General features: G+C 46.6%; 1 protein-coding gene across 2 annotated transcripts; it reads left to right on the top strand.

Moving 5' to 3' along the window:
• Nucleotides 1–297: 297 nt before the first annotated feature.
• On the top strand, nucleotides 298–4,468 carry LOC120713645 (protein trichome birefringence-like 12). 2 transcript variants are annotated; one of them, XM_039999573.1, is made up of 4 exons: nucleotides 298–1,281; nucleotides 2,207–2,347; nucleotides 3,390–3,639; nucleotides 3,728–4,468. In XM_039999573.1, exons 1-4 carry the CDS (start codon nucleotides 755–757, stop codon nucleotides 4,013–4,015), a joined length of 1,206 nt encoding a protein of 401 aa, XP_039855507.1. In that variant the 5' UTR covers nucleotides 298–754; the 3' UTR covers nucleotides 4,016–4,468. The 2 variants fall into 2 exon arrangements, with proteins under 2 accessions (XP_039855507.1, XP_039855508.1); XM_039999574.1 differs by having other exon boundaries at nucleotides 300–1,285.
• The last annotated feature ends 11,796 nt before the right edge of the window (nucleotides 4,469–16,264 follow it).

The following is a 16,264-nucleotide window of genomic DNA, read 5'->3' as shown; positions in this document are numbered from 1 at the left end:
TTAATAGCCCGTATTCCCAAGCAGCCCACAATCTCATATGGCCTGGCCCAGAAGAAGAAAGCTGGAAGCTCTAGGTCGCGAGTTTTTTTTCCTGTATGCTCTTATGAAAATGAAAGTTGATCATTACCAACATGCCTCTAAAAGTTTCAGATGCATCTGTGTACCCTCGCGCCAATTTTTTTTACCCCTATACCCTTAACAGTTTACAAGCTCTGACAGGTGGGAACCATCTAGTGAAATGTCCATATTGCCCTTATCCCAAATACCCTATCCTCAATCCCCCTCCCAGTCCCAGGCTGCCCGTGACCTGCCGCTGCCAGGGAGGTGCCCGTGACCTGCCGTCGTCGCCCCAGGAGTGCCCCTGCCGGTCGCCGTCCTAGGGGAGTGTCCCTGCCGTCGCCGCCCTAGGGAGCGCCCTCAGATCCCGGCCGGCGCGGGCTGGGAGGGGCACGGCCTTCCGTTCGGGCGAGGCCCGCCGGCGGGCGCGTGCGGGGCGGGGGCTCCGAGCGGCCGGGCCGTGGGGTCCGCGCGGCCGGGGCTGGGCACCCGCGCGCCCAGAGCAGGATGCCGCGCTGGTTGGCGCGGCCGGGCAGTGGGCTCCGCGCGCGGCCGGGAAGGGACGTGGCGCCGGTGCTGCGTCCGCGCGAGTAGGGGGTTCCGCGCCTAGAGCTGCGCGAGCGCCCAGAGCAGGACACCGGGGCGCCCAGAGGCGGAAGAGGGCGGCGTCTGCGCGTTGTCGCCGGAGGCGGGCACAATGCCGCGCCTCCGCCTCCCTGTGGTCCTCCTCCTCCCCATAACCCTCACCATCCTCCTCCTCCTCCTCTTCACGTCTTCCCCGCGCCCACGCCTGCCCACGCCGCAGCCGCTCCCCTGCGGCGCCGCGCTCTCCGATGCGGCCGACGGGCGGTGGGTGCCGACGCCGTCCCCCGCGCCGCCACCGCTCTACTCCCCATCCTGCCCCTTCCACCGCAACGCCTGGAACTGCCTCCGCAACGGCCGCCCCCAGCTCGCGGCGCTCTCCTGGGCACCCACCCGCTGCGGCGGCGCCGTCGTCCCGAGGATCGACGCCGCGGGGTTCCTGGCCGCGGCCACGGGACGACGTGTCGGCCTCGTGGGGGACTCGCTGTCCGAGAACCTCGTTGTCGCGCTGCTCTGCGCGCTCCGCTCGGCGGACGACGGCGCGCGCAAGTGGAAGCGGCAAGGCGCGTGGCGCGGAGGGTACTTTCCCAGTGAGGACGTCGTCGTCGCCTACCACCGCGCCGTCCTGCTTGCCAAGTACACGTCAGTGAGTGCTCTCTGCTGCTGATAGCGGTTGCTTTCCGGTTTTGTTAGTTTTCAACATAGGCAAAAGAGGTGGCAGCATACTTGCATTAATGCATTCCTAGGATGCAGAGAGTGCGAACGAGAATTTGTGAGTAAGAGGATAGATTGAGAATTTGAGGTTATTTATCTACTTTCGCAATAGTGATATTATTTATCTACATTGCTGTAGTAGTTGTCTTTGAGATGAGATATTTCTGTTAGCTTGGCTTTTTTAGGATACAAACATGCAACTGAGGGGAGTTCTGAGAAATCAGGAACAATTATTGAACAAGTAAAAGGGCAAGACTGCAATAGTGTCATTACTCGAGAGTGTGATGCTAGGAGTTAGTTGTATTCCAAGAGTTCTGATGATGATAAATAGAAATATAGATAAGTTGCAGTCGTGGTTAGTCTGTAAGAACTTTCTTGGTTTCAGTATATACATACATGATGTGTAAGGGATTGAATTCCTATGATGGTTTTGTTCCCTTGAAGAAACTAGGATGATATATGTTGCAACTATTGTTCTAAAGCCTCATGGTTAGTGTCTACAGTGATGTCAGCAGTCAGCTCTGTAGTTTTTTCTGCTGATTTGTGATCAACTATGCTATTGCTGTGCTGTACATTTGATATTGCAACGCCTGCAAATTGACATGAAGTGCATTTTGTTGTACAAAGAATCTTTATCTATCTCATGGTTGGATGACTAAATTAGGATTACGTGTACCGCGACATTACTTATATGCTGCATAAACTTTGTATTTGTTAAACCTCTGTGACCCAGACATTTGTATTTTGTGCGCCTGTGTGGTTTTTTTCTTTTTGAGAAAAACAGGATTGTAATTTTGTAAATTAAATATAATAAAATCATGAAACTCACTTGGTGTTAACTAATTATACAAAGGTGGCAGCATGTGGGGAAGTCCAAAGAACTTCAGAAGAATGGAATAAAAGGAACTTACAGAGTGGATGTTGACATCCCTGCTGATGATTGGGTAAATGTCACAAAGTTCTATGATGTGCTAATTTTCAACACTGGACACTGGTGAGTTTGACATTCCCAAACTTGAAATTTTCATTTTGCGTACTAGTAAAGTGAAAATTTACCATTTCTTATTTAGCCGGAGCAATGGGATTGTTCAAATGTTTCTCACAGCAGTACGGTACTGGCCCACAGCTTCACATGAGGTCATGTTAGTCATAAAAGGCCTTTCTTTAACAAGAACCTTCAGTTATATCCACTTGCTATTGTCGATTTTCTTGAAGAATAAATTTGGTCATGAACAATATTATCTCACATTACTATTATTTTAGAGAAAGGTTATAGAAATCATATAAGTTCTCTTACGACTGACTTTGTTGGGGTTTCCAGCTTACAAAAGAGATATAGCAGTGATCAAGCTGAACAAAAGCCCGCGCATGCACACGGGCCACTACTGGCCTAACACAGCCACACCCACACCAGACACTAGCCATGCCATAATGTCTTCTTGCAGACCTTCTCTTTGTAGTTTCTGGAACTCTTGTGGGCTTGTGGCCATCTTCCCACTTGGGGTAGATTTTTCCTCGATTTCCCCCGCCCATCAGCACACCCTGCTTCTGCCAAGATAGAATTTCGTAAGACTTCATTCGTTGAGTGCAGAAAGCTTTTTCAATGGCCATATTTTCCTTGTGGTCCAGGGTGAATAAGAAAAGTTTCATATGCTAATACGTTGCCTCCAATGTGAGCCAATGCTCATAGAAGATGATACTTTGTCCCACCTAGTGCTTCCTTGAAGCTAGCCCAAATAAATATGGCCATGGTACACTGAAAAGGGACACAATCCACATTTTCAGGAACCCACAAAGAATGCAATTCTTACATTCTTTCCATTTTTCTTTTTCAAGGCAACCCCATTTTGAAGTTTGTTTTGCAGTGCATATAGGAAGCTTTCAGTTTTAGTGTCAGTTTGTTCGCAGAGCATTTTCTCTCCTGCTGCATTGATCTCGATGTGCATTGCCCAGATTTCACCCATGAAGGTCTATGTCGTCTAGGTGTAACTTCATCATTACTATTCCTTCTGTAATTACGCATTACTTCCTATCAGGTGGAATACATATAAATTCCCAAAAGAGACTCCCCTGGTTTTCTACAAAGGAGGAAAGCCGATTGAGCCTCCACTTGGCATGGACGATGGACTGAAAGTAGTTCTGAAAAGTATGGCCTCTTACATTGAAAGGGAGGTTCCCAGGAAAGCACTGAAGATGTGGCGCACACAATCACCTAGGCATTTCTATGGAGGCGAGTGGGATCACAATGGCAGCTGTGTATCTGATAGACTCCTTGAAGAGCATGAGGTGCGATTCTGACTGTCAAACTGTTCTGATTCAGATTATGCATTTCAAAATTGGGATTGCTTATTCTTTTACACAAAACCTTGTGCAGCTCGATTCTTGGTTTGATCCCCGGTTTGGGGGAGTGAACAAAGATGCGAGGATGATGAATTCAGCAATCCAGGAAGCCCTAGCTGACACTGATATTCAGTTGCTCAACCTGACTTACATGAGTGAGTTCCGTGCTGACGCCCATCCAGCTATCTGGCTCGGCAAGAAGGACGCAGTGGCTATATACGGACAGGACTGCATGCATTGGTGCCTACCCGGCGTGCCGGACACTTGGGTCAACATCTTGGCTGCACAGATCTTGCATTATTTGAAGCAGGGAAAAGGCTGATTGCCTTGCTGAAGTTAGAATCCTTGTCGACATTTTTTCCCCTATCGGAACGAACCGCACCATGTAAGGCTGAATGGAGGGAGAAGATCCCGAACAGAGAATGATGTCAAGGCCCCCATTACATGCCTCAAAGAAGGGAAATGCCCCGTGGGTGTGTCATCGTCTCCTGATCGATCTGTGGATCAAGGTGTTCGCTACTAGCCTGGCATCACATCCTCCCCTCGTAGGTCACTTCCACCACTCAGGAGTTACCCGTGCCGGATCAGACTATTGGAGACCCTGCACGGCTAGTGAATGTTCCATGCTATATAATTACAACCTTACTTTTGTAGTCTCTGACAAGTACGTTTTCCATAATGGCCTGCTGTGATACTTTTTGTCTCAACTACTTTTGTTGATGTTTCGGAACCCTGCCCTGTCTTTATGGAAAATAAGAGTGTTAGATCAGTTTCAGTGGGAGTTTCATGACATTAAATATCATCAATTTTGCTGACGTGGCAAATAGAAAGAAAGATGGAGTTTTATGGAATGTGAGGAGAGTTTCATCACCATAAAACTCATCTGACACAGTTATCTAGTTCTCAGTTTAGTTATCTATGTCCATGAAACTTCTACTGAGACTGGCCTCCCACTGAATTGCGAGTTTCAGTAGGAGTTTCAGTAGGAGTTTTATAGCCCAAAGGACGCACCCACGCCCCACCACCTAGCCTAGAACTCCGGCACGAGCCGCCAGCCTCGCCACGGCGCGGACGACGCGCTCTGACGCGCAGCCGCCGCGTGCTGGAGATGCTCCCGCCCAATGCGCCCGCTCCAACGGTCTTCAACGTCCGCGCGCCTAACACAGATCACCTCCCACGATCGCACCGACAATCGCTCCTACGTGATTGGCGCTCGATCACGCCGTTCCTGCGCGTGCACGCACATGCACACATCGCGACGCCCGCGTGCGCACACACGCGACACACCACGGACTTGACGGCTCCACGCACTCACACGATGCCGCACACAACACACGCACACGCCCAGTTGCGCACACGCGCGCTGGGTTTATTCCTAACAGCAGCGGCTGGGCGCGGCAGCGGCGGCGCGGTGAGGTGGAGCGGAGCTTACCGGTGTGGTTGGGCGGAGGCGGCGGGCTCCTCGGGGTGAGCTCCGCGCGCAACACGACAACGCGCTCTCTGGGCCTTGCCCCAGGCGGCGGCGGGGGACCGGGTAGCAACGTTTTTTTCTTTTTGTTTTTATTTTTGGATGCAAAAATTTTTATAAAACTTTTTGGCGAAAACATTTTCTCATTTTGGATGCAAAAATTTTTTCTTCAAAATTTTTCAATTTTTTCTCAAAACTCTCTTTCAAACTTTTCCTCATCAAAGGTTTCGATCTCTTCAATTTTTTTCTTGAAAAATTTTTATCAAAAAAATGCTGTACTACAACTTAATATTGGCGAAAAAAACTTTTTAATACGTGGGTGAAAAACTTTTTCCCACTCTTCAATTTTTTTCTTTAAAAATTCTCCAAAAAGTTTTTATCGAAACAAGATATGTTTCAACACGTGAGAAGCTCTTTCAACAGCCGGCCGGAAGTCGGCCGTACATTGGTATGCTTCCGGGCGACTGTAAATTAGATATGCCCATGTATTGAACCTTAGTTGGCTTTTCTTTAAATATTTAATTAAGAGTAAAATGCACTGTGGGTACATGAACTTGCAGTGCTGTGTCAAATAGGTCCATAAACTTAGAAACCGAACATCTAGCCCCTCGAACTTGCGAACCCATTCACCCCAGGTCCAGTCCGGCTTTGCATGGATTGCATGGCACTGTGCGCCCGCGATTTGCTACAGTAAACCCGGATTTGCTACAGTTACCGCGGTTTTGTTTTTTGTTTTCTAATTTATTTCGGCTGAATTTTGAAAAATCATAACTCTTCGATACGACATCGGATGAAGATGATTTTTATATGAACATTGTAGCCCTCGACGAGATCTACAACTTTCTAGTTTTAAGTTTTTTCATTTGATGAAGTTAAGTTGCCCAAAAAAATTATACAAAGTACAACACCATAATAATAACGTACTTCTGCTTGTCGCACTAGAAAATTAATATATTTTTCTGTTTGTTGTCAAATGAAGACACTTGTATACTAAAATTTTAGTACTCTTAAAGATCTAGATTCTTAGAGTTTTAAGTTTTTATATTTGAAGTTGTTAAAATGTCGATAAAACAGTATAAAGCAGCATATTAAGTACGCAAAAGACGTTGATGCTTTATACTATTTTATCAACATCTTAACAACTTTAAATGTAAAAACTCAAAACTACAAGAATCTAAATCGTTAAAAGTGTTAAAATTTTGGTATACAAAGTGTCTTTATTTGACAATAAACAAAAAATATATTAATTTTCTAATGCGACAAGCAAAAGTACGCGATTATTATGGTGCTGTAATTTTATATAATTTTTTGAGCACCTTAACATCATCAAATGAAAAAACTCAAAACTAGAAAGTTGTAGATCTCGTCGAGGGCTACAATTTTTATATAAAAATAATCTTCATCCGATGTCGTATCGAAGAATTATGATTTTTCAAAGATTCAGCCGAAATAAATTAGACAAGAAAAACAAAACCGGGTTTACTGTAGCAAATCGCGGGCGCACAGTGCCATGCAAGCCATGCAAAACCGGACTGGACCTGGGGTGAACGGGTTCGCAAGTTCGAGGGGCTAGATGTCCGGTTTCTAAGTTTATAGACCTATTTGACACAGCACTGCAAGTTCATGTACCCAAAGTGTATTTTACTCTTTAATTAATAAAGCTACCTGTTTACTTAAAAAATCTTGCTTCTCTAAAACATATTCACTTTATAAGTAAAAAATATATTTTAATTACAAATAGAATCACGATTATGCTTATTTTTCTCATATTTTGCTGTATTCTATTTTTCTCTTATTTGAAAAGTTGTTTTCTATTTCTCTCAAATCCCAAAACCGTGGCCCGTGTGGCGCTGAGCCAATTTCTTCTTCTCCCAAGGGCTAAGCTGCAAAGGTTTCGCTAGTCCCCTTCTTCCTCCACTCTCCGGTTCACCGCCGCCGTCTCCGGCCATACCATCTCATCGGCGACATGCCCGAAACTGTACTCTACTCTTTCGCTCTCGCGCTCTCGCTCTTCTATCAGCCCTCACCTCGCCTCTTACTAACCCTATCTTCACTCCCTCGCAGGCGGCGGAGGCCAACCTCCCACTACTAGAAAACGGGCCTTGGGCACCGGCTGAGAAAGGCCAAAGGCACCGGTTTCCCAACCGGTGCCCCGCAACCGCGACCATTAGCCTCTACCTAAGACACCGGGTTTTTCAACCGGTGCCTTAGGCCTCCATTGGTACCGGTTGGAAATACCAGCCGGTACCAAAGAGGCTGCCACGCTGACGTAAGGTGGTAGCCACTTTGGTACCGGTTGGTATTTCCAACCAGTACCAATGACCTTTTCCCTTTTTTTCCCAAATCCAGTTTTGTTTGTTCTATTTATTACTATTTATTCTTTTATAATTGCTAAACGCACTCAAGCTCTATAGTACTCTACGTTCATTGGTTGTTCGTGTTCGTTTTCAGAGAATATTTGAAACTAACTTAAAGTGAAATGCGAGCATATAATTAAGCTAATTACATGAACTAATATATTTACAAATTTACAAACATCAAGGCATAATGTTTAAAAATATTTACAAATGTACAAGTCATGTTAGCCGTCCAACTACTAGTCTCCTCAAGATGTCGATGAAAGTCCTCTATCGATGTGACCGTCGTGGTAGAACTCGCCTCCAGGATCCAAGATCTCGTACAAAATAAATCCGGCGAGCTGCTCGCACACGGCGTTGATCCGATCAGTAGAGTAACATTCATCCCCCATTTGAGACATCTATCATTTAGGAAAAAAGCATTAACATTCTGTGCGTTAGTACAATTATGAAAATATACTAGTGAACGGTTTGGACGTACTCTCGTTTCTTCATCAGTAGCCTTCCTGCATGGAGTCATGATGTGCAAGTAGTCGCATACGTAGTACCCGCACCAATCAGTTCCTTGTTGTTGTCTCGCACACTTAAGGAGAAACAAATAAATTACTCAATTTAGAACAATTTAGGATTATATACTTAACTAGACAAATCTTTATGAATGAACATACCGGATAATCCATGTTAACGTTCAGTTCGGGCCTCCATTGACCACGTCCTTTGTTATTTTTCACAAATTTTTTCCAAACCCTGCGCTCAAAGTTAAGTTTGATATTCAGGAATTGTTATTAACAGAAAAAAGATTTGATTGTGCAAACTGAACTTACCTGTTCAAGGGGTCTATGATATGTTGGATTGCGGAATATGGATTTCTCATTGAGTCAAAGACTATAAGATTGCCGGTCTCTACGGAAAGTATGAGTAAAATCCAATGATAACTGCAGATATAGATAGGATATATACATAAATGTATTAGACAACTTAGTATTTATTTAGTAATATAACAGAGGTTTGAGTCGATCAAGGCTTACCCAAAGTTGTATGGTATGAATATATAGGATTTGTAACTTTGCCTAGTCAACGAATCGTACATGTTTTCGCACGTTTCCTTGTAACTTTCGTTGATCAATTTCTAGTTGACTAGCAAAGGAGACATGAAGCCGATCTGATGGTGCCATCCATGTTTTCGGCTTCTTTGGATCTCCTGTCTAAACGATGCAATACAAATTTTATAATGCACACATATAATTATGTTCTTGTTAACAAAAAGTATTAATGTAGAGGTAAGTGATACTTACAAAACCCAAATGGTGATGATAGAGGCGTCGAGGGCTTGTCGATGGTAAATGTGATATAAATTTTGGAAGTACACCCAGAAGTCGTCCTCCCCGCGGAAGAAATCATGGTCACGATACTTGACTCCAAATATTTTCCCTTCGTCTTTCGCCATTCGCAGGTACCATCTATGCAAATTGAACATCTGCGTGCCTAGACTTTTCTCCTCTTCCTCAGTGACAAACGGTTTTCCATGCTGGAATGGAGTAATAGTGCGAGCGACAGGGATTTTTGCCTCCACATGCCCCGTTGCCTCCTCTAGCGTTAATCCAGTTTCAGAAAGAAATATTGCGGCCTGTAGGTCCGCCTGGAGTTGTACGTCCGTCGGGTGTAGGAGTGGCAACCCTGGCACCCAGAGGGGCTCGAGTTCTTTTTGTTGTGTGCTAAGCTGAGGAATGGTCTTGCCACATTTTTTCTTCAGATTTCTCACCTTGTGTGCCTTTGTCAGAGTACGATCATAGTCCGAGGGTAAGCTTTTCGGTTTTGGTGGGTTGTCTAGGTTTGCGAGAAGCTTTTTCCCTAGTTCTAGAGGTACCTTTTCCCTCGGCGGGGGGACTTTAGGCTTCAATTGTTCTTTTATATATCGAGCAGTCTCCTCTTCCAACTCCTTAGCGGTTTTCTCGTAGGTTAATTGTCTTTCGACCGTTTTCTGCTTCTTCTTTGAGGGTCCAGCCGCTGGGAGGGATGCTGTCTTTTTCTTTCCCTTTTCTAGTGTAGGAGGAGTTGGAGTACTCGTGGCCCTTTGCGCCGGCGGAGACGGTGGTGAAGGAGGTGGTAGTGGGGACGGAGGAGAGGTAGGCCGCGGAGACGGGCGATCGGTCTGCATGGGAGCTGTTGTGCTTGCAGTAAGTTTGATGTCGGCCTTGCGCCATAGAACGACCCCGTGCAATGCGTCTCCCAATGTCTTCTCTCCATCCCCTCCAACGAAGTCGAGCTCAAGATCCTCGTTGTTTCCAACTATTTGCTCGACTGTGATGGAGGTGTAGCCAGGAGGTATCGGCCTTCCATGAATTGTAGTAGAAGGATTCAGGGGCAGGGCTGACCCGTATGCGACATGAATGGATATTTTTCTTGCTCGCACATGAAGCTCGCACGGTGTCGGCATGGTGACATCATCCACTGGATACCTCTGGTCATCTACCGCCGTTGGCTCAATCTGGGGTTGCTGTTCCACTTGTATGTCGGGCGCCGCCGTGGATGCACAGCTGCTGCGTCGCTGAGAGGCCGGGCTTATCACAACATCCGGGTGCGACCAAGCAGTGCCCCTTTGGTTCAGAGCTAGCTGCACCGCCTCATTGACCCTGGCGTCCATCTGAGATTCCAAGGACGCAACCTTCTTGTTCATCTTTTCTTCTATGGCACGAAGTTTCTCTTCCTGTTCGGCTTTGCTCTTTCGGTGAGTCTTGTAAGAGGGATCTCCGGCCCAAGCAACTTTCCATGGGACCACGCCGATGCCGCGGGCTTGTCCAGGGTGTTCCGGATTCTTTAATGCCCTTGTCAGCTCATCATTCTCCATTTGAGGATGGAATGTTCCTTGTTGAGTCTCATCTATTGCAGCGACTAGATCGCGGGACACTTCTTGCATATGCTCGGGCACGACCAAACTTCCATCCAACTGGTTTAGTGTCACGCCATTAGCAAATAACCACCACTTGGATCTATCTGGCCAATCTCAAGTCGTCGGCCTGATGCCTCTATCTATAAGGTCCTGCTCCATCTTCTGCCATTTTTTAACTGACTTCTTGTACCCGCCAGCCCCAAGGTGGTGGCTGTACTTCTTATTTGCAGCATTCACCTTAGCTTGTTCGGATTTTTTTGGGCTTCCTCTGATAGTTTGTATTGTTTGAACTCCTCCCAGTATGGTTTAACCTGAGGAAGATCGTTCCAGTTAGGCTCCTTATCCTTCTTGATGTAATTGGTGTACAACTTCTTCTTGAAAGTTGCAAAGGCAAGGGCCATCTTTCTCAAGGCACATTTCTTCACAAGTTCTTGGTCAACTCCTTCAGAAAGAGTGAACATATTCTTGAGTTCTGCCCATAGCATTTCCTTCTGATGTGCAGGCACGGCGTGTTGCTGTTCTTCGGGTTTGGTCGTTTTCCATAGTCTTGTGGTGATCGGAATTCTTGCCCGAACAATAACCAAACATTGGTTGACAAATTTTGTGCTAGCATCCTCTGGAGCACTTGGACAGCCCTCTGCGTCCACTTCTCTGACGACCTATCTTTCCTCCATTTTCTTGGTTGGCTGGCGTCTCCCTTTTGACTGGCTCAACGAAGTCGATGCGGAGGTCGACTAAATTACAGAAAAGATATGTTAATCGCAAAACTAATCTACCAAAGTCACCATGCATATAGTTTTAAGATTCATACTGGAACATGCTGTTGTTGATTGGGCGGCGGCGCAAAGTCATCATCTTCTTCATCGGCATCTCCAGACATATTCAGGAACGAATCAGCGGTCCGAGCATCTTCTTCAGCGATTGGCTGGGTGGTGTTGGCCCTCGTATCTTCGTTTATTGCGTCCAACATGTATTGCCCGGCGTGTAAGGATCACCGGGGTGTCCGACCCTAGAGGGGGAGGGGGTGAATAGGGTCGCTAATCGCTTTTTAACCTAGGGCTCAAACTACTTGCATAAGATAAACCTAACATGTCCTACACATGCTAGTTATGACCTAGGTTTATCTATGCTACTCTCTACTTACCCCTAAAAGACTTGTAACCTAGCTAATCCTAATCAAACTTAACTAGGAAAGTAAATGTATGCAAGGTAGAGTAAATGCGGAAACGTACTGCGGTAAGTAAAGAGGTAAGTGCAAGAGGGATGCAAACTCCCGAGTAGACACGGTCATGTAACGTGGTTCGGCATAAACGCCTACGTCCACGGGACACCGAGGCTCTTCCGATCACCGTCTTGCACTATGCCACCAAGGCGATGCTGGCAAGCAAAGGCAAGTGCCCCTAAGACACCGAGTCTCGTGCACCGCCACCGTCTCTCTCGGTCACCCGGCCGTAATCCACTACGGAGCTTATCTACCAAGGAGGGGGCCTCCTCTTCCCCCGCACAAAGTGTCGTTGCCACTCCACACCAAGACGGAGGGTCACACGACGGATCACAAGTTGCTTGCCGCAGCCAGGTTTCTCTCAAGGGAGCTCTCGCAAGAACTAATCCCTATTACAAGCACTAAGCACTCTCACAAGTGTGCTTAAGACTATATGATGTACAATGAAGTTCTAAGGTGGTTGGAGATGATCTTTGGCTCTTGTATGCTTCCTTGGTCTCCAGCCCACTTCAAATGGCCGGGGTGAGGCATATATATAGGCCACCAAGTCTTGTAGCCGTTGCTCCAACGGTCAGCAGAAAATCTGCGTATCACCGAAAGAACCGATGCCTCTGGCTGAGGTAGCGTCGGTTCTTCCGGTCACTCATAACCCGAAGTAGCCGTTGAACTCCTGACAGCTGACGCAGTGACCACCGGTTGAACCGATGCTTTGTACCGATGTATCACCGGTTCATCCGGTGCTTAAGGATCTTCTTCTGGTCGCTTACGTCATTACACCTATGGTATGCACCGATGCACCGTCGGTTGAACCGGTGCTGAAGAAACTTCTCCTGGGCACTTGACATCGTCTCTAGTACATAGTACGCCCAATGCACCGATGCCCTTTCTTGGACCGTTGGTTCAACCGGTGCCTATAGGCTGACTTGGCTTCAATTCCTTTCTGTCATGGCGTCGGTTCTTCCGACAACCATCGGATGCACCGATGCCTTATGCGTCGGTTCTTCCGGTGCATCCGACCGAAGAGGAACCCCCGTAGGGGCAGCCCTTCGGGCCTTGCTACGCCTATCTTCTCTTTCTCTTTGTCATCACTTGAACCTAAAAGCCTGAGAATGATCATCTTAACAATCATATTAGTCCAAGTGTTGTGTTGTCATTCGATCACCAAAATCACTCGAAATGGCATAAATGGTGCCATGTTCATTTCACGGCGGCCTGCTCATCACCGAAGGGGTCCATCCTTAACTGAAACCGTAAAAATGTGTTAGAGTATTTGTCCATCCTTAAATGAATCAGGAGAATAAAATTCTTTGAACGAATATGCGTGTTTGAGAGAGAGTGTGTGTGTGTGTGTTAGAGGGACAGAGAAAGAGAGAGAGAGTTAGTGAGTGTGTGTGAGTCAGTGTGTGTGTGGGTGTGTGTGTGTGTGTTTGTGTGTTAGTGGGACAGAGAAAGAGAGAGAGTTAGTGTGTGTGAGTCAGTGTGAGTGTGTGTGAGTGAGTGTGTGTGTGTGAGAACTGATCATGAAATTTTTATAGCAACACTAGTGTTAAAAGAACAAACTACCATAAAAGTTTCACTGCAAGACATGGCTTCAATCATCAGTTAGGAAAAAGATAAAACATCTAGTATTTATTTACCTAGTGACACAAAACCATTTATACAGCAAAAACTTGCAACAAACACCTACCATATTATGGTTCTACTGCAAAGAGCCTTACACAAGGATTCCAGAACATCAAGATTTTCTATTTTACGAATTTCCTACGAATTTCTACTGAGTTTCAAAGTTCACTGCTAGAAATTACAAAGAAGTCCTTAGAGCACTATTCAACTGAGTCACGGTCTACTCAAATAACCCCCTGGGGTTTCTGGAATTTCAAACCCGAAGTCCTTGGCCGCAGGGGAGAACAGGGGAAAGGGAGGCCGGCCGATTCCCGCCGGCGTGGGTTGCCGGCGGCGAGGGGAAGGAGGCCAGGGAGGTGAAGTGGGCCAGGGCGAACCTGCTGATGGGGTCGAAGTGAAAGATTGGGGGTTGGATGGTGCTCGTTGACGTTGAGTAGGGCGCGGCGGCGGAGGGTGCTCGTCGACGGGGTGGTTCCAGTAGGGGATTGGCGACGAGAGGAGGGGGATTAGCTTCACTAGAACTTGGTGAAGCTCTCCGAGGGGTTGTAGTGGTCGGGCTCGGCTTGGAATGGCTGGTCCACGGCGGACAGCAGCCGGCGGTGAGCTGCGCTCGTCGGGGATGGGGTTCGGGTGGAGAAAAGACGCAATTGAAGGGTCAATGAGCTTTACTGAGGCACCATGAAGCTTCCTAGGGGGGTGATGGGGGTCAATGCGGGGTGGAGGGGGGCGGCGTCGTGGTGCTTGCCGGCGCGGTGGAGGCGGGCGGCGTCGACATCGGCGTCGAGGCGGGCTGGGGAGGGCGATCGAGGACGGCGCGCGGCGTAGAGGCGGGCCGGGGAGGGCGACCACCGGAGAGGACAGCTAGACGATGCGCGGCGAAGGACGGCGGCACGACGATGCGGCGGGGAGGTAGACGTCGACGCAGTAGGGCGGCGGAGGCAATTCTCAGATGAGGACTTAGGCGAGGAAGAAGGGGATGGAATATATAGGGAGGGCCTTTGGTACCGGGTGAAAACATCACCCGGTACCTATGGCAGCCTTAGGCACCGGTTGGAATCTAACCCGGTGCCTTAATAAAGCTTTAGGCACCGGTTTCTGTTTCACCCGGTGCCTTAGGTCCCCAACGGGCGGGAATTGAAATACCCTTTGGCACCGGGTGAGGTCAACAAACCGGTGCCTAAGGCTTCCTTTCCCTATATTTGGACTGATGGAACGCTAAAAATTGAAATCTCTAAATGGCGCAATGGTTTCTCAAAGTGTCTTTGGGCGCCGAAGCCGGGGTTCGACTCCCGCCCAGAGCACCTTTTTTTTTGACGAAAAAAGCCTTTGGTACCGGTTGAAACTACCAACCCGTACCAAAGGAGTTTTCTTTTTCTCTTTTCCCCATTTAGTTTTCTATTAATTCTTTTAATATTCTGTGAATTCGGTATTCGCCTAGTAAATAAATTAATTGCCCAATAAATATTATAATTGTCTAGTAAATCATTTATTTGCCTAGTAAATCAATTACTTGCCCAATAAATCTCAATGGTAACTCGCAGAATTCGTCAGTATCTCAATGATAACTCGCGGAAATTTGGGCTTCGCGGCCACGGTTCGACTCCCGCGCGACGTCCCACTTTTATTTTTTACCCAAATAGGACCCTAAGGTACCGGTTGGATTTTCCAACCGGTACCAAATGTTATCTTTTCTTTTCCCCTTTCTTTTTCTCTTGTAAATCTATTAATTGCCTCATAATTCGTAATAAATCTGATATTTCCATAATAAATCTGATAATTGCCTAGAAAATCATTTAAATCTACAATAATTTTAATTACTACATAATAAATCATTTAGGTGCATCACTAATTATTTTAATTGCATAATAAATCAAATAATTGCATAAGAAATCTAATAATATTCACAGAAAATATTACAAGACATAATCATTCAACTAAGGGAATATTAACGATGGTTCGCTTTACAATCGTCCCTTCATTATGATCATGACGTGCGTACGGAGCCTCCTCTTCGGCTAAAAGATTACTTGTGTCAACCTCCACTGCGAACGGAGTCATATCTTCAACCTTATTGTATTCTTCTTCATCTGTGACATCATCGACTCCCACAATTTTTCTTTTTCCTGCCAGAACAATATGGCGCTTTGCCTCATCTCCGGCACCTACAAAACTTGATTTATTCCTAGACTTGTCCTTTCTCGTTTTGCTAGACATGTCCTGCACATAGAAAACTTGAGTGACATCTTTAGCTAGGACGAATGGTTCGTCTCGATAGCCAAGCTCTTTGAGGTCTACCATTGTCATTCCGTACTCGTCGATATCGACACCTTTTCCTGTGAGTTTAACCCATTGACAACAAAATAGAGATATCTTCAACGGCCCATAGTCGAGTTCCCAGATCTCTTCAATGTAACCAAAATATGAGTTCGTTTGGCCACTAGAGTCGGTGGCATCTATACGGACACCACTATTTTGATTGGTGCTCTTGTTATCTTGTGCTCTTGTATAAAATGTGTAACCATTAATTTCATATCCTTGGTACATCAGGATTGAATTTGCCGGACCCCTGGCCAGCCAAGCTAGCTGCTCATGAATTTGATTGTTGGCCATGACTTCCTTCTGCAACCAGGTGGCGAATGTATCGTTATGATGTTTTGTAATCCATGTCTCAGACTTCAAAGGGTATATACTTCGCACAATTTGCATGTGCTCCTCCATGTATGGAGCCACCAAGGCTGATTGTTGCAGAACTGTGAGATGTGCTTTGCTCAACGTGGCATGATCTGTGGCATTTACTGATTTTCTTCCAAGTGTGCCCTTTCCAATCAGCCGCCCCTCATGACGTGATACTGGAATCCCAATTGGGCAGAGTTCTTCCACATAGTCAACACAAAATTCAATGACCTCCTCTGTGACGTAACCCTTCGCAATGCTTCCTTCTGGACGAGCCTGATTACGAACGTATTTCTTTACCACTGCAAAGTATCGTTCAAAAGGGAACATATTATGAA

The sequence above is a fragment of the Panicum virgatum genome, chromosome 6K (genome assembly GCF_016808335.1).
Source record: "Panicum virgatum strain AP13 chromosome 6K, P.virgatum_v5, whole genome shotgun sequence".
In the NCBI taxonomy this organism is placed as follows: domain Eukaryota; kingdom Viridiplantae; phylum Streptophyta; class Magnoliopsida; order Poales; family Poaceae; genus Panicum; species Panicum virgatum.
This window is presented reverse-complemented; position numbering and strand designations above follow the sequence as displayed.